The sequence below is a fragment of the Leptopilina heterotoma genome, unplaced genomic scaffold, assembly GCF_015476425.1.
Source record: "Leptopilina heterotoma isolate Lh14 unplaced genomic scaffold, ASM1547642v1 Lhet_177, whole genome shotgun sequence".
Lineage (NCBI taxonomy): Eukaryota > Metazoa > Arthropoda > Insecta > Hymenoptera > Figitidae > Leptopilina > Leptopilina heterotoma.
In genome coordinates, this window is record NW_025110893.1 from 565,095 (window position 1) to 582,860 (window position 17,766).

The following is a 17,766-nucleotide window of genomic DNA, read 5'->3' on the forward strand; positions in this document are numbered from 1 at the left end:
TTCACTTCAAAATAATTGCAAAAAAAATTCAATTGAAAGTTTTCAAAAAAATTAATTCCACAGAATTTTGTTAAATTTTGTTTTCAAAATTCACGCTATAATGCTTTTTATATTTAATTATTATCTAAAATTTAAACTAAAACTCATTTTTAAATCATTTTTTATTAGAAAATTCGACGAGAATTCCGCATTATTTAAATACCGGCAAAAATAAATAATTTATTGAATAATTCAATGTTTCTTCAAATTTAATTCTTATAAAGAATTTGATCATTATAATTTAAAATAATTTAATTCCTTTGAAGAATTTTAATATGATTTTTAATTACATTTTTCGAGGAATTCGTTTAAAATTATTTATTAAAAATAATTTAAATTCTACGATGACTTCTATAATTCCTGTAAAATTTTTATTACTTTTTAAAAATAATTGAATCTTTGCGAAGAATTTTATGAAATTTTTTTTAAATAATTGAATTCTTTTGGAAAATTTTATTAAAATAATTGAAATTTTGCCAAGAATTTTATTGCTTTTAAAAATAATTGAATTCTTGTGATGAATATTGTTATTTATGAAAATAATTGAATTTTGCAAAGAATTTTATGGAAATGCCTCAAAATAATTGAATTTTCGGGAATAATTTTGTTATTTATCCACATAATTAAATTATTTCGAAAAATTATTTATGTAAATAATTGAATTCTTGGGAAGAATTTTATTAAAATATTTGAAAATAATTGAATTCCTGTGAAAAATTCTAATATTTTTGTAAATAATTGAATTCTTCCAAAGAAGTAACTTTTAGTGGCTGAAATCTAAAAAAAAGTATCCAAATAGTATCATAACGTAAAAAAGTAGAAAATAGTAGATGAGTGCGAATACTGCTAGTGAGATTAAAAGGAAGAGGATAACATATTATTTCTTGACAAGAATAAATAAATCACATTAAATTTAAATCAGTTTTTATGGTAAAGATTTAATATGTACAAGAATAATGTTGACACCTACTTCAGTTATACTTTCACAATTAAAAAAAATAATAGTACGTTAGTATATATTCGTGAGCTAAAATAATGTTGAATAAAATAAATGAAAATTTACAAAATAACAATTTTGTTGATAATCAAACATCAAAAAAAATTTTACAACTGTACAAAAGTGAATTAATTAAAAAAAGAAATCAGACTATTAAGAGTCATTTATAGTGTATTTCTCAATACTATAATAAAAATGTACTTCATTTAATCGCTATCTAAATCTAAATTCGAAAAATAATCAATACACACGTAAATCAAGTAGTGTGTGAAAATTAATAAATATAAAATGACCGCAAAAAATAAATAATAAAATTACATCACAATATCTGTCATTATTCATCGTCTGTACTCTTCTGGTACACAGCTCCAAATTTGCTCATATACTTACGTACAAAATCTTTCGCTTTGTGTTTTACATTATCATTACACTGCAACTCATCCACACTTTTACAATGTTTTAACTCCTTTGCTAGTACAAAATGTGTTAACTGAAAACAAACATTTTTATACACCATTAATAAGATTTTTGTTATTGCTGTTCACGTAAAAAAAATATCTAAATTTTAATACAATTCTTTTTCTTAACATTTTAAACAAGAATAAGGTTTATTTTTTTAGAATATTTATAATAAATTACCTTTCGTGCTAAATGTTTAAAGTCTTCCGTATTGGTGATTCTCCCTTGTTTGCAGTCACCTTTTCGATATGGATTGAGGAAGTGGACCATGACATTAGCCATATTTATTCTAAAGGCGTCCTTTATTTTACGTTCTGCACTGAGTGAAGGATCGTCTGCTACAGTTTGAAGTCGAATACTGTGTCGTAAATGAGCCTTGGATTTGTTGCTACGTCGATGTTTTCTAACTTTATCAATGTGATCTTTCAGTCGAGCTCTTTCCTTCTGACGTCGTATTTTCTCCTTCATTTCTTTATATTTCTTATGATCTATACGATCATCTTCTCTTCGTGGCTATAGTCAAAAAATTCCAATTCATTATTTATGTTATCTATTAAAAAAAATAAAATTCATATTTATATATTGCACGTTATAGATGAAATTAATAAAAAAAATGGTTTCTTTCATTCGAAGAAAATGCGAATAAGAGAACGTTCGTTGTAACGCTTCTTCACTAAATCCGATTGACTAAAGATCGATAAAATATTGAAAATATTAAGTTTTTGTTTCATAATTATTTTATGTAAGACAAAAAGATTCATAAAACATTATTTAGAGTAAAAAAATCAAACATTGATGAAATTTCCATTAGAAAATATATAAACATTAAAAACATATGTGATCCGCTACGAAGAAAGGTATCTAAAGCAAAAACTTTTAGGTTATGTTTGCTATTTTTTAAATAAAAATACATAAAGGAGATCAACTCTCAATATAAAACGACTAATGTTCACGTCTTTATTACATTTAAAATAATTAAAGAAAACTGATATTAGTTTTACACAATAAAAAAAGAAACTTTTAATAAGAAAAAAATATTTTAAACATAACCTTAAAATTATTTGCTTATGAAGTATCTTTCTTCGGAGCGCGTCACATATCCAAAAAGATAAATTTTATAAGCTAGGTTTCGACTGATTAATCGTATTAATTGTATTTCGCTAAGTTACAACTTGTATTTCAATAATCCACAGAGTGTGGAATTATTAATTGTGTGAGTGGGCGCTGGGAATTACGATGAGCCCCTGGAAAGTACTCGAGTTAATTTTTAATTTTTTTTATTGTTCTTCATGTATTGGCAATAAAAATTACCACCGCGGGCTCGATGTCGCTAGTGTTTTACACCAAAAATGGACGAAATGGGTGTACAAATTTAAAAAAATATAAACTTAATTGTGACTTTTCGGTTTTAATTTTAAGTAGTTTTTCAATAAAAAAATAAATAATGACCAACAATCTTAACAAATATTTCTTAAACATTAGAATACTTTAAATATTAACAATTTTTGCAACCTTGTACACCCACAGCAGCCATTTTTTAGTTCACTTTATGGTCACTATGTGTCGCATTGCAATTTTAAATCCCCAATACCCCATTTGGATTTTTACATATTATGACAACCCCTTATGGGAGTTCGGTTTTGACTGGTTTTGACCGTTCCAAAGTACAGTGCTCAAGCATTAATTTAAGTGAGGATTCACCTCACAATGTCTATAGTTCTCTAATTTTGACTTATTTGTATTTTTAAAGTGTCTAACTTCAAGTATTCGGAGGAAATTATTCTAAACAGACTTTTTTTTGAACGTTTTGAACTTAAGAGCGTTCGATGGTCTCTGAAATTTGTAGGTTATGTGCGACCTACACTTTTCGCCCTACAAAAACGGTACTGCCTGGTTTAAATGACGTAAAATTAGTAAACAATCATTTTCGAACGAGTTTTTCTCTGCACAGAAGTACTTTTTGCAAAATCTGAATGCGAACCATTGACACAAATCTTCTTAATTACCTAAATCCAAAATATATTTTTAATCCATGCAGAAACGCGGTTGCAAAATGGGAAATGCAAAAGCCACAAAAGTAATGTAATGACAGGGGGCAAGACGTTTGTTACAACCATTTGCCATTAGAGGGCAGAAGCATGCAGGGCGTGGCTTATTCAACATGGCGGCTTATATACCCCAAAATAGTGCGAAATACACGTGTAATATTAAATTTTTTTCCAAAATGCTAATTAGAATAGAAAATATTTTTGTTTGGGCGAATACGACTTCTTCCATAGAAAAAAAACAAAAAAGCACACTCTTTTCTTGATTGTAACTTTATTTAATTTCACGGCGATTTTCCAAGCCTTTAATTTATCCATTTTTTCCACTTTTCCAAAAAAATATTCAACTTGTACCATGCAATAATTTGGTTTTGGAAATCTATGTATAGATACTAATAAGTCTTTTTTTGCAATACTGTTACATCTAGAAACTAAACAATCTTCCCGATAAGAAGTTTTAGAACGATTTATTAGCTTCACACCTTCCAATTTTCGAATATTAAATATATTTACATTTGACACTGTTAATTTTGATCGAATTGGGGTATTTAAATAGTTTGATTTTCCGCTACCAGTTGGAGTCAGATTTATGTCAATTTCCAATACAAGCATCCATACACTTCTCATTACGGAAAAGGCTCGTATGAGAGATTTTTTATATTTCTCATACGAGCTACCGAGCTCGTATACGAACTCCGCGGTCCGTGTATCGAATTTTTTTTACTGGGGAGGTCACTCATTGCAAAATTCATGTAATCCACCAATCGTATTTAACTCTTTGCTGATGCTAACGACCGTTATCGTCAAAAATCGTCATGCTGGACGCCTGGTGGGGACTATGGGAGTTACGTTCTTTGACGACAAAGCGGGGATAAGTTACATAGCTTCAGCAGAGGGTTAAGGACTTTTAATTTCCCTAATCATATGATATTTGCATTTTGGGATGACTCGAAAGTTTGAATTAATAAGGAGTGAATTAAAAAAATACTTACACTGATGATTCTCTCCTGAACCAATCCATCTCTCTTCTTCTTGACTTCAACACAATTCACTTCGGGTTTCTTCGAAGGAGATTGTTTTGCTTCTACTGAGGCATCACATACGCTATCTACATCCATATCTTCAGTAGTGCGATCAGAATTCTTATCCTCCTCCACATCTTCTTCCTCTTCATTTGACGAGCTAGATTCTTCACTTGAATCAGAAGAGGTCGATGAATCCGGTTGTACGCCAATATGGTCTGGAGGGGGTGGTAACCACTGAGATACTCTTTCCTTAATATGATAATAATAAACCCTGCCGCGCTCATCTTTTGCCCACTTCCACTTCGGAGGAAGATCCAAAGGAGGCGGTATATCGGGTTGTGTCGGTGGTTTTTGCGTTTCCACCGGATGAGCAGGTTGAAAGGGAGAATTTTCAATGGATTTGTCAATGAACAGAGATTGTCCTTGAACAGGAATGGATGAAGTGCCGTTATGAATTTGCACTAGATTGTTTGGAATTTGAAGGGGACTTTCCTGAAACTGCTGTGAAGGAATTGAGAGAGGGGGAGGAAATTGGCTAGTCTGTTGACTGTAGGTTGGTGTTTGATTAATGGGATACATTGCGGCCTGCAAACTTGGCGAAATATCAACAGAAATGCCAGTTTGTAGGACGTGTAATGGAGGAGTTTGGTGCGAGGTACCGGATATTGCTTGCGAACCTCCAACGTAAACGGGAGTCATCTGCTGTTGCAGTTCACTAGCATCTGAAAATAAGTTGATGCCTTTATTCCTAGAAGTTATCAATTTGGAGAGATTACAAAAAGAAGTTGAAAAACTTCTTCCACCTTTAACATTAATTACCGAATGATAAATCCCCTTCCTTTAATTATCAATCGTAAATATTAAAGGAAGAAGATAAATGTTGAAAATTACCATTTGAAGTAGAAAATTAATTCAATAAATTAATTTACTAACCCTGTATGGGATAAGGTTGCCACTGTCCCACCGAAGAATTGAAAAACAGTGGATAACCAGTTTGAGGATCAAGAGCAGCAGTCGTGTGAGGATCCATTCCTAGTGCCAAGCATCGGGTCTCGTGTTCCTTCCACAACTCTTGCTGTTGACGACGTTGCTTCTCCTCCTCTTCCTTAGCAACTTTCAGAGCAAATAGTTGTCGACGTTCATATTTTGTCATCCTTGGCACGGGTATTAGATTCGAGCGTTCGTCAATTCTCTTGTCTTTCGATCGACTGTATTCAAAGTCTGGTGACTCTCGGCCTCGTCTTCTGTCCCGTTTATCAGTTTCGCTTCGAGTATATCGATCAGAACGATATCTGGAATGCGATAAACGAAACTTTCTAGTTTACGTTTTGGTTTTTATTAGTAAATGATGATTGAAATGAAAATAGATTGTTCAAAAGATAAAAAGGAATAAAGATAAATTTTAATTTATAGAAAAACCTACCTTTCGTATGTCTCTCTTTTCTGCTCCTTCTCGAGTTCCTCTTTATATCCCCGATCTAAGAATCAGATAAAAATTTATTATTAATTCAAAGCATCTGGTAAATCGGCAAATAATTAATTAAAATTCTGACGTAATATTTGACTATTTCTTATGAAATTTAAGAAGCTAGTTTTTTTGACTATATCAAACCTGCTTCTCTCTCATGTTCCTTCATTTGTTCGATCCTTTCCTTCTTTGGTATCCGGAAAACCTCCTTCAAATTAGACCAATCTGTTATAAGATTTGCGGCAAGTTCAGTAATAAGTACATGGTCCTTTTCCTGTTTCAAGTTATTATCCTGTTCCTCCTTTTCTTCTTTGACGTTAGTCAAGTTAGTACTTTTATTGGGACTCTCGGTGTCTGGTTCTTCTTTCAATTTTGTTTGCTCGTCCTCCGGTGATTCGCCACTTGGCGATGAAAATGATTGTTTCGACCACTTTTCAACAACGCTGTAAACTTTACTGTCCATGAGCATAGTTTTATTTGGAATTGGCAGTGTAGTTAATGTTTTTAGCACTTCTAATCTAAATTGTTGAACTTGTTCAGTTTCTGCTGCAGCGACATCCATCATGTAACTCCATATTAAACGCAGACCATGATAATCGAGGAATAATCTGCGACATGGCTGCTCTCCATTTTGTATGACGCGTAAAAGGCGTGTTCGATGCTCTAATTCTCTACTGCGAACCATTAAACGACTTAAATTTAAAGTATGATTTCTATTCTTTAATCCACCGGAGCAAAGTTTATCAATTTCCTCCTCCAGCTGTAACAAATAATAGGTTCGTCTCTGTCAAAATTTGGATGTTTCGACATTCTATTTATAAACAGTGTGTCCCTAATGACGCAATTGAAATTTTTTTAATATTTATTTTCTTTTAGATTTAGTTTAACATAAATAAAAATAAATAATAATTTTAAATTACATAATGCGTCATTAGAGAATAAATCTTTCATAAAATAAATTTCTTTTTTAAATAAATTATTTAATAATGTGTTACATACATCTTCATCTTCCATAAAATCGGTAGGTTTCTTCTCTTCCTTCTTCTTTCTTGTTACATCCTTTTCGCGCTTTTCTTTCTTTTCAGTCTTTTCTTTTTCTTCCTCAGGAGTTTCTCCTATCCATCCTCGGCAGTTTGTAGCTTCACAAAAACACTTCTGTGCTTCTTTCCTGTTATGATTTCACAATTTTTTATTTAAATTCAAGGCTCGAACCAGTGAAAGTATTTAAAAATAGGTACGGATTTTACGGACCAAAAATGAAAAATTACGGAACAATTACTAACAAAAATATAACCAGTACACAAATTTTTTAATAAAATTCAACGCAAACATTTAATTATTTTCATAAATATAAAACTTTCCCAGGAATTCAATTATTTATGAAAATATAATTTTGCATAAACTTTTTCAAAAACTATAAATTTAAAAAATCTTAAAATATTACAATTTTTAATAAAAAATTCTTCACAATACCTAATTGAATTATTTTCATAAATAATAAAACTCATTGCAGAATTTTAATTATTTTTAATTGAATTGCTCAAAAAATCCAATTATTCTTAAGAAGTTTATTTAAATTCGTTGAATGAATTCAATTATTTAAAAATTTGTTTATAAAATTCTTTATAAAACATTAATTTTAAGAAAAATTCAATTATTTATTTTTATTTATAAATAATTGAATTCTCGTAGAATTTTCTATTAAAATTTGATTGAAAAATGAATTTTGGTTGAATTCCCTGCGAAGAATTTTATTATTCACTAAAACAATTGAAGTTTTTTGAAAATAATGTAGTTTTCTTAATAATTTTAATTGAAAACTTTGAAAATAATTAAATTAAATAAACAATGTTCTTTAACCTTTTACAATAATCGTGTCTGTTAAGAATTATAATTAAAAATTTTATTATTGAATTTTATTGAGATTGTATTGAAAACAATTTGACTTCATTAAAAGAATTAAAAAATTTTTGAACATAATTGAATTTTTGCGAAGAATTTTATTACTTTTGAAAGTAATAAAATGGACGAATTTAAATAAAATTTTTAATAATAATTATATTTTTTGCGGAATTTGATTAAAATTGTATAAAAAATAATTAAAATTCTGCATAAGGTTTTATTATTTATGAATTATGAAAATAATGGATTCCTAAAAAAAATTTTATTTTTTACGAGAATAATTGAATCTTGTAAAAATTTTATTATTTATAAAAACAATTGAATTATTAAGAAGAAATTTATAAAGAAAATTTGTAAATAATTGAATTTCTGTATAATTGTAATTATTATTTTAGGAAAATGATTAAATGTTGGCGTAGAATTTTATTAAAATTTTTTAAATAATTGAATTCTTTTGGGAAATTTTCCTATTTATATTCTCTACGAGAATTTAATTATGCAAATACAAAAATAAATAATTTATTAAATAATCGAATTTTTTCTTAAAATTGAATTCTTGAAAAAAACTTTATCAAAATTTTTTAAAATAATTGAATTCTTTCTAAGAATTTTAATAAAAATTTCAAAACTAGTTGCATTTTTCGAGGAATTTATTTAAAATTGTATTAAAAATAATTGAAATCCTGTGATAAGTTTTATTAATTATGAAAATAATTGAATTTTTCTAACGAATTTTATTAGAATTTTTAAAAATAATTTCTGAGAAGAATTTTATTATTTATAAAAAAATTTAATTTTTGGGAAGGACTTTGTAAATTTTTTATTAAAAATAGTGGATATTGAAAATAATTGAATTTAAAAAAATTTTTGAAAATAATATTGAGTCGTTCAGAAAGAAACGTAGAAAAAAGTAGTTTTTAGAGTAACAAATTTAAATAAAATAGTATCAAATCGTAAGAAAAGTAGTAATTGGTAGGTTTTAATAGATGAGTACAAAGCCTGTAATCTATAATTTCAAGTAAACAAGCATACTAGTTAGATATACTAACCCATAACGTTGGAAATGGTAATCAAAAGTAATTTCTTCTCCATTTGCTATAAATTTCTTAATAAAAAATCCAATTCTTAACTCTCCGTTTACAGTCCACTAGAATAATATTATATATTAATTATTAATTTATTTCCAACTTTCGCAATCTCTAGAAATTACTCAAAACATAAAAATGTTGGAAATTCTTAAGAGGATCTTCAAGTTTTAAGAGATCCAGCCTAAATGATTAAATTAAATATTTACCTTTTGTGTCTCTGCGTTCGGATCACAACTATGATTTATAAAACGAGAAATATTCCCTTTCATAGTAGCATCAATAACTTGATCAGATTTTAAAGCCATAAAATAATGATGTCTATTTTTATCTTTTGAATACTCCTTGGTTCTTTTACGAAAATCTTTAGGATCAACGACTTCTCCCACATATTCCATTATGAATTCTCCTCTGTAATACACGTAACAATTTAATATTATAAAAAAAAAACATTTAACCGATTATAAAGCAAAAAAAAAAAACCCACGCATCAAGATCAGCTGTAGCTCGAAGACCGAATCCTTTCTTTTCAGTTCGAAAAACTTCGCATTTGGCGTAATCGCAGTTCTGAAATCGTTTATTGGTACATCTGCTTCCAACAACGCATCTAGATCCACTAAAATTGTTTACAAAAAAAATTATAACGTTGGAAATAATAATAGTTATTATTATTATTATTAGTATTATTATTATTATTATTAAAAAATGTCAAAAATAAAATCAAGTTAGTAAATTTTCTACAAACCATTCGATAAGAAGAAGCCTGTTGAGACAATCTTCTCCGCAACCTAATTCGCCTCGCTCGATTTCCTCCTCCGTTAAAAAACAATCACACACCATTCTTTTATGTTCTTTGTTTGTGAATCTATTAAATAATAATTAATAATTAAATATTTTCAAAATTTTTTTATTTCAATATTTTATTATATATTTAAATATATTATATAGTAATTAAATATTAAAGAATAAGTTACAATTCTGTTTTTTATAAAGAAACCTAATAGCAATTTTAAATGTAAATCTTTATGTATAATAAATGATAAAGGCAAGAAGACAAACCTTTCGGTAAGATAGAGGTTCTCTTTAAGGTTCTCAAATTGACTTAATCTTTCTTCCATTTCCCTGTCTTTTACTTCCAAAACCATTGGCAATGAAATTTTAGCACCTACAATCTTTGGAATTTCTGTAGTTATAGGTGAAGTGGTGTTACTTCTATTTTCACAAGAGTCTGAAGGACGTACACTTTCTGCATTAGACGAAGGTGACACAACAGAATTTTCCATTTTCCCAAGAGAATCAGATATAAATGCATCTTCATCTGTTCCTGCTTCTGCTCTGGACTCAGTTAAAGCAGCACCGGAAATACCTCCAGCAGAAAATTTAAAGTTTGTACCGATTCGTGCTCCTGAAAATGAACTCGTTCCACCCATTTCCAATTCACTTGATCTACGCCACCGCGATTTAACTTTCACGGGTTTCGAGGAATCAGAATCGTAACCGGTGGTCGTATTACTAGCTGACAAGCTGATTAAGGAATCAGTGGATGACATCAATTTGTAATTACAATTTTCTTTATCAGACTGAGTCTCAGATACATTGTCTGAAATATCTTTTTGCTCTGTAGTTATTGGAGAGTTACTGCTGCTTGTTTTGTCCCGATCTTGTTGAAAAGCTGTTCTCGACATATCCACGTTTGGTTTTGTCACCAAACCTCTTCCACGTGATCTAAAAACATAAACAAAGTAGAAAAAGTTAAAGTATTAATTATTAAAATATTACATAATTAAAAAAACTGGTTTTCCGAAAATATTTAAAAATACGGACTTTACGGACCAAAAATGGAAAATTACGGACTATTTTTAAAAATTTTCAAAAAAGTTCTTTGACAATTTTCAAATCCATTTCTTTACAATTCAATTTTACGAAATTTCAATTATACGAAAATTCTGCAATTAAATATATATTAGAAAATAACTTCAAAAAATTTCTAAAATATTCAATTAATTTTGAAAAAAAAATTAATTTTACAGAATTGTTAAATAAACTTTTAATTTACAAAGATTTTAAATTAAAACCTTTTCAGAATTCAAATATTTCTAAAAATTCATGCTATAAAATGCTTTTAATATTTAATTATTATCTATAAAATTTTTAATGAAATTAATTTTTAAATCAATTTTTATTAGAAAATTCAACTAGAATTCAATTATTTAAATACAAAAATTAAATAATTTATTGAATAATTGAATGCTTCAGTAAATTGAATTCTCATAAAAAATTTTATTAAAACAAATTTTTAAATAACTCAATTCATTTGAGAAATTGTAATAAAATTTTTAAAAACAATGACATTTTTTGAGAAATTCTATTATAATTGAATTTAAAGTAATTGAAATTCTGTGATGAGTTTTATTATTTATGAAAATAAAGAAATTATTGGAAAGAAATTTATAAAAAAAGTTGTAAATAATTGAATTCCTCATGAAATTTTAATTTTTTTTAAATATAATTAAATGTTTGAGCAGAATTTCATTAAATTTTTTTTAAATAATTGAATTCTTTTGAAAAATTTTTGAAAATAATTGAAATTTTTGCGGAGAATTTTATCAACATTTTTTAAAATACTTGAATTGATTCGAAAAATTTTATACAACATTTTTAAAAATAATTGAATTCTTACAACGAATTGTATTAAAATTGTCAAAAATAATTGAATTCTTACGAAGAACTTTATTGTAACTTCTTCAAAATTATTTTCATCATTTCAATACAATTATTATTTTCTACAATTTTAACTAAAATTCTTCTTTAAATCAGTTATTTTTAATATTTTTTGAAAAAGTGCTTTGACAATTTTTAAATTCATTTGTTTACAATTCAATTTTACAAAATTTCAATTATTCGGAAAGTCTTCAATTAAATTTACATTAAAAAATCAATTTTTATAAAAAAACTCTACTAGAATTTAATTATTTAAATGCAAAAGTAATTAATTTATTGAATAATTGAATATTTCTTAAAATTGAACTCTCATAAAGAATTTTATTAAAATTTTTTTAAATAAATAAAATTCTTTTGATGAATTTAAATAAAATTTTTAAGAATAATTTTATTTTTCGAGAAGTTAGATTACAATTGTATCAAAAATAATTGAATCTCTGTAAAAAATTTGATTGAATTGAGAAAAGTTTTTGAAAATAATTGAAATTTTGCCAAGAATTTTATTAAAATTTGTGAAAATAATTGAATTTCGAAGAAGAATTTTATTATTTATGAAAATAATTAAATGTTTGCGTACAATTTTATATCAAGAAGGAAATTCTTCTATAAATCCATTATTTTTAATAATTAATTAAATATATATTGACAAATTCAACTAATTTTAGAAGATTTTGAATTATTAAAATTTCTCAAAAATTTAAGTATTCTTTAAAATTACAAATTAAATTTATTTAACATTAAAATTTTATAAAATTTCAAATTAAGGTCATGTTATTCAGTGTGAATTTTTTCCATAGTAAAGTATATGGGGCACGTGACCACTGAATAACATGACCTTAAGAGATTTCTTATGAATTCTAAAAATTTAATTTTTTTCAGCTTTTAATAAAAATCCTTGACTTTTCCTTGAATTTCCTATGTCAGAATATATGATATTATAGTTATAATAATATTAAAACTATATTTCAATTCATATTTTATTTTTATGAAAATAAATTTGAATTAAAAATTTTTGCGTACTATTATTTTTAAAATTGCTAATTTTATTTCCAAAAGGGAGTAAAAACTTAGCCGCGCTCAAGCTCGCGAATTGTTGCCAGTTATTTATGGTGGTTATGACAATAAATTGCAAGTAAATAGTAAAAAATTTAATATACCTTTGTTTCATTAATCCTATAGTTCGAATTCGAGTACTACGACGAACTCCAGAACTATTAGAAGTGGATTCCATGCTTGTATCGATACTTCCGCTCCGGCATCGAAATTCACCCTTTTTATCAACTTCATTCGAATTTTGTGTATTTTTACTCTCGGGATTCGAATCTGGAAATTTATAACTAGTATCGCTACTATTTTCACTGCCACTCGACAATTTAGCGTCTTCAACATCTTGCTTTCTATCCGCCTCACTGTCTTGCGAATGTTCCTCAATTTGCGACTGAGTTAAAGTTTTGGAACTATTTTCATTTTTGAATTGGCAATTGTCTAATTTTTCATTGCCTTGAGTTTCTTTCTCCCCAGCAACAATTTGAGAGCTTGTATCCTCCTCTGATACTGAATCACAATTAATGTGGTCATGAATTTTTAATTGTTTCATTTTATCCAAAGGGCTTGATTTATCATCATGCTTTAATAGTAGCATTTTCTTTGTAAGAATTAATTTTTCGCTAGAATTCTCTACACAGGAATCGATAAATATTTCCGATTCCTGTGAATTTTGTAGATTTTCAGCACTATCTTTAAAATCAGATACTTGTCCTTTGTAGCTGCTTTCATTCGATGAATTATCCAGTAAACCTAGAGTTTGTGGTTGTTCATCACTTTTTTCAAAATTAACATCAGTTTCACTAGAGATATAATTACAGTTATTAGAATCGATAATTTTCATTTCCTCTATTACTTCATTCTCAAATTCAAATTTAGTTTCATCTTTATTGCTTTGCTCTGTTGAAATATCGAGGTCATCCATTCGTAAATCTTCGATATCTTTTTCGATATTTTGAGAAATATTTTCATTCTCACAGTCCTGTTGAGTGATATTTTCAAGCTGAGAAGTCATTAGCATTGATTCTGTTCCATCTGCATTTTGTATCACAGTAAATTCGACAACATTTTTATTATCGAACTCTGGTTCGTTAACAACTAATACCTGCTCAACGACAACACTATTGTCTTGTGAATTTCCATCGGTGATGATTTCTTCAACTTCCATTTCCTCGCAAATAATTGTTTCCTCGATAACGTCTTCGGACCATATTTCCTGGGATGTATTATTGTTACGAGCTTCGTTATTTGGACTTGAAAGACATAGAAGTAAATCTTTTGAATATTTCTCTTCTTCTTTTGACTGGCTTTCTGCGAGAATTTCTATTTCGTTTTGTCTATCTTCTTCCTTGAAAGTGATTACTTCATTAGTGGTGATAGTCTCTTCGCAGTTTAGTGGTCGACGACATTTTTGCAATTTTTTCTGAACATCGGAAATTAATTTCGAATTTGATAATTTCTCTTCTGTTTCGTCGTGACTGTCTTTTGAATCATCGGAATTATTGGAACTAGATTGTACAACATCGCCATTAACCTTTTGCTCCTGCTGCTGCTTCTTTGCTATTTGTCGACTGGATTTTCGAACCGCTACACATTTTTGTGGCGATTTTACACTTGGTTTTGCTTCGTTTTTTCTACGGCGTGCCATTTCCGAAATTTATATTTTCACCTGAAAAGAGTTAAGAAATTATGTATTAAAACTTGTCTTGTATAGAATATTCAGCCTTATTACCGAATACATGGCACACAAAAAAAATTAAATCTCGATTGCCACGACTGCCCTGTGGTTGGTTCTCTTCATTAAGATGTATCTAAAGAGAAAAACGTAGTCCGATTTCAAAGTTAGTTTTATATAAAAAAAATTAAATTAGCGGATTCAAAATGGCGGATCTAAAATGGTGAATTTTTAATAAAAATTTCGGATTTCCTTGAAACTTGTTACTCGGGGATTTTCGGGGTCGCTGATTACGAATCTGATGTCAGATTTTCAAAATTAAAAATGGCATAATCTATATGACGGACAAATTTTTTCAAAATTGACAGATTTGTCTAAAAATATTTACACGGGAGTTTTTAAAGTTATGAAATTCAAAATTAATATAAAATTGTAAATTGTAAAATTTATGCATTTTTGGCCAAAATCATACAAATTCCTTGACGACGCTATGGCCATCACCTCCAATCACATTCGCTATATTTTTCCTGTAACACCGGCACAAAAAAAATTAATTTCGAATTTCTCTTCTTTAAGATGTATCTAAAGTGATTCAATGATTTTAACAACATAAAAATTTGACATATAAAAAATAATTGTTCTGATCCCCTTGAAACTTGTTACTCGAGGATTCAAACGAATTTAGTTAAAGTAGAAGATAATCTAGTCTTTCATAGAAGGATTTATTTTTTTATGAAAAACTTACAGTTTTTAAAAATTTATTATCGGAATTTGTAGATTAAATTGTGTACTTTTAGACAATAAATTGTTTTATTTAATTCATGAAAATGGTCAATTTTTGCGCGTTACAACTAGGCTTGCCACCTTAAATTTACTAAAATTTTTAAGAATAATTATATTTTAATAAAATTATTGTCAAAATTTTAATTATTTTCAAAAATTTTCATCATTTCAATGATTTTCAATATCTACTATTTTAATAAAATTTTCCAAAAGAATTCAATTATTTATAAAAAAAATTGTAAATAATAGAATTCCTGTGAATTTTTGATTATTTATGAAAATAATTAAATGTTTACGTAGAATTTTTTTTTAATAATTGAATTCATTTGGAAAATTTTATTAAAATAGTAGAAATTGAAAATCATTGAATTGAGAAAAATTTTTGAAAAATGTAACTAATTTCAGGAGAATTTGAAATATTATAATTTTTCAAAAATCTAAGTTTTTTAAAATTTCTAATTGAATTCATTCAAAATTCAAATTGTATAAAACTTCAAATTGAAACCTTTTGAAGTTCATCTACTTATGAAAATTGTTTAAATTAAGTTAATTATTTGTTAATTATTATAAATTTATATTATAAAAATAAAATATATTATAAATTTATAAATTATTCATAAATAATTATATTAATTAAATTAAATTTTTAAAGGAATAATTTTATGATAGTTCTTCGAGAATTAAGTTCGTTAAAAAGAAATTCTTCTCTGAAATAAAAAAAATTGAAGGTTTTTTATTAGAATTCGTGGTAATTTCATAGTTTATGAGATAAACAAGAAAGACACAAAAATTCGGAGATTTCTCATGAATTCTAAAAATTTAATTTTTTCCAGTACTTTTAATTAAAATGTCTGACTTTTCTCTGAATCCCCTGACCTGTGGCAACCCTTTTGTAATTCTGTTTCAATATATTTCGCAGAATTGGCATTTTGCCGTAAGGAGCGAATCGATATTTTATTCTTCCAAAATTCTTCGAATGACGTTATCGGAAAGTCAGAGGAGAATTATAATAATAAATTGTAAAACTAAACAAGTTTTAAAATATTCGACTTTATCTGATAAACAAATCTGAAGGTAATAAAAGTTGCAAGATGAATTTCGGAAAATAAAATTTAAATGTGAAAATTTTGTTGTCGATAACAAATTAGTAGCAATGATCTTTTATTTATTAAAAATCCTTCCACTTCTGTTTTTCTAAATACAAAAGTGCAATTTATAATTTTTTTATTATGAAGCAGCCGCAGATCCAAATGAATTGTTCTTTTTATAAAAAAATAAAAAATGTATGAAACAAATACTCACCGAAATTCCTTATGAAAATGAACTCGATTTTAATGCAGTCATTACATTTGACTCAATTATAAAAAAAGCATTTGATAGATGTCAAGCTTTCTGAGAGTGAATCCGAGTGAGATGAAAACGATTTTTCGGAAATAAATTTTTCTACTTAAGAGACAGAGACTAGAATAATATTCACTATTTCGAAGTATAAAAAGATAAATTTCACGACTTCCTAGTCAATGATTCACAGCTAATTTCCTTCTCATGTCCGCATATCTACGTTTACAAACTCATAACTTTGAATTGATTGTTAAATTATTTCAACTACTTGATTCGTTCATACATTAATCTGCTTGTAAAGAAATCATTAAATTTAGTACATCAAGTATCGCAAACAATTCAAGATCTCATTAATGCAGTGAAAATGAATAATTTTTCAAACTTAAGATAGCTTTGCTTTAAGCTCTTTTGAGACAAAAACTTGAGATGCGTAATTGATTACTAGAAAATTATAATATTTTATTTTACTCTTTTATAAAATCCACCAAATCAACGACTATGTACTTTTTTTCGTACATATACATACAGGCGAAACCTTTGGCGACTTTCACTATGAAGAAGCAAGGCTAGCCATTTGGCTGTTTTAGAATTAGGCCGGGATCGCAACACAGCGTTTGGGCGGCCAAAGCAGAGTGTGAATGCGAGACGGCAGCAGGACGTGCAAAAGAAAATGACAGAAGATGTCTGTGTTCTTTTATTTCTCAAGTTGTGTCTACAATAACACCTTGAACGGAACGTAACATAACGAAACATTGTACGTAGCGTTACGTTACTTTCCGTTCAAAAGTGCTATTGTGAACTCAACCTTAAGGTTGATTCCACAATAGCCTTATTGAACGGGATGTAAAAGGCCATGAGTGTGAGAGAGATGGAGCAATATGTTCGCTCTATTTGCACTCATGGCCCAGTTACAAAACGCAACGCAAAACGAAGCAAAACGCAAAACGAAACAAAACATCCTTCCTATGTATGTTCGCCATAGGAAGGATAAACAACATACTTCTCCTTCTCTAACTCATTCTTTACGATTGCGGTCCGGTTAAAGTTTCTATTCTGCGTTGGCCTTTTTAAGAGAGACAAAGAAAGAAAATAGAGGGAGAGATCGGTCTCTTGCCAGATGAAAATATAGCGATACGCCATCTGGTTGTCGGCCTTGCTGTGATAGCCATTTTTAGTTGCATA

The 17,766-nt window shown here is 27.9% G+C and overlaps 1 protein-coding gene across 4 annotated transcripts; it reads right to left on the reverse strand.

Annotated features, from left to right (window-relative positions):
* Positions 1–946: 946 nt before the first annotated feature.
* LOC122499856 (histone-lysine N-methyltransferase SETD2) lies at positions 947–17,154 on the reverse strand. Of its 4 annotated transcripts, none has more exons than XM_043608390.1 (14): positions 16,546–17,154; positions 12,899–14,454; positions 10,080–10,745; positions 9,766–9,885; positions 9,508–9,636; positions 9,230–9,431; positions 8,985–9,082; positions 7,033–7,201; positions 6,178–6,793; positions 5,989–6,043; positions 5,499–5,857; positions 4,533–5,287; positions 1,676–2,008; positions 947–1,526 (listed from the first exon to the last, which is right to left on the reverse strand). In XM_043608390.1, the coding sequence occupies exons 2-14, from the start codon at positions 14,431–14,433 to the stop codon at positions 1,371–1,373; spliced, it is 5,193 nt and encodes a 1,730-aa protein (XP_043464325.1). In that variant the 5' UTR covers positions 14,434–14,454; positions 16,546–17,154; the 3' UTR covers positions 947–1,370. The 4 variants fall into 4 exon arrangements, with proteins under 4 accessions (XP_043464325.1, XP_043464321.1, XP_043464322.1 ...); XM_043608386.1 differs by having other exon boundaries at positions 5,499–5,881; XM_043608387.1 differs by having other exon boundaries at positions 5,499–5,881; positions 9,766–9,881; positions 10,076–10,745.
* Between the last annotated feature and the right edge of the window lie 612 nt (positions 17,155–17,766).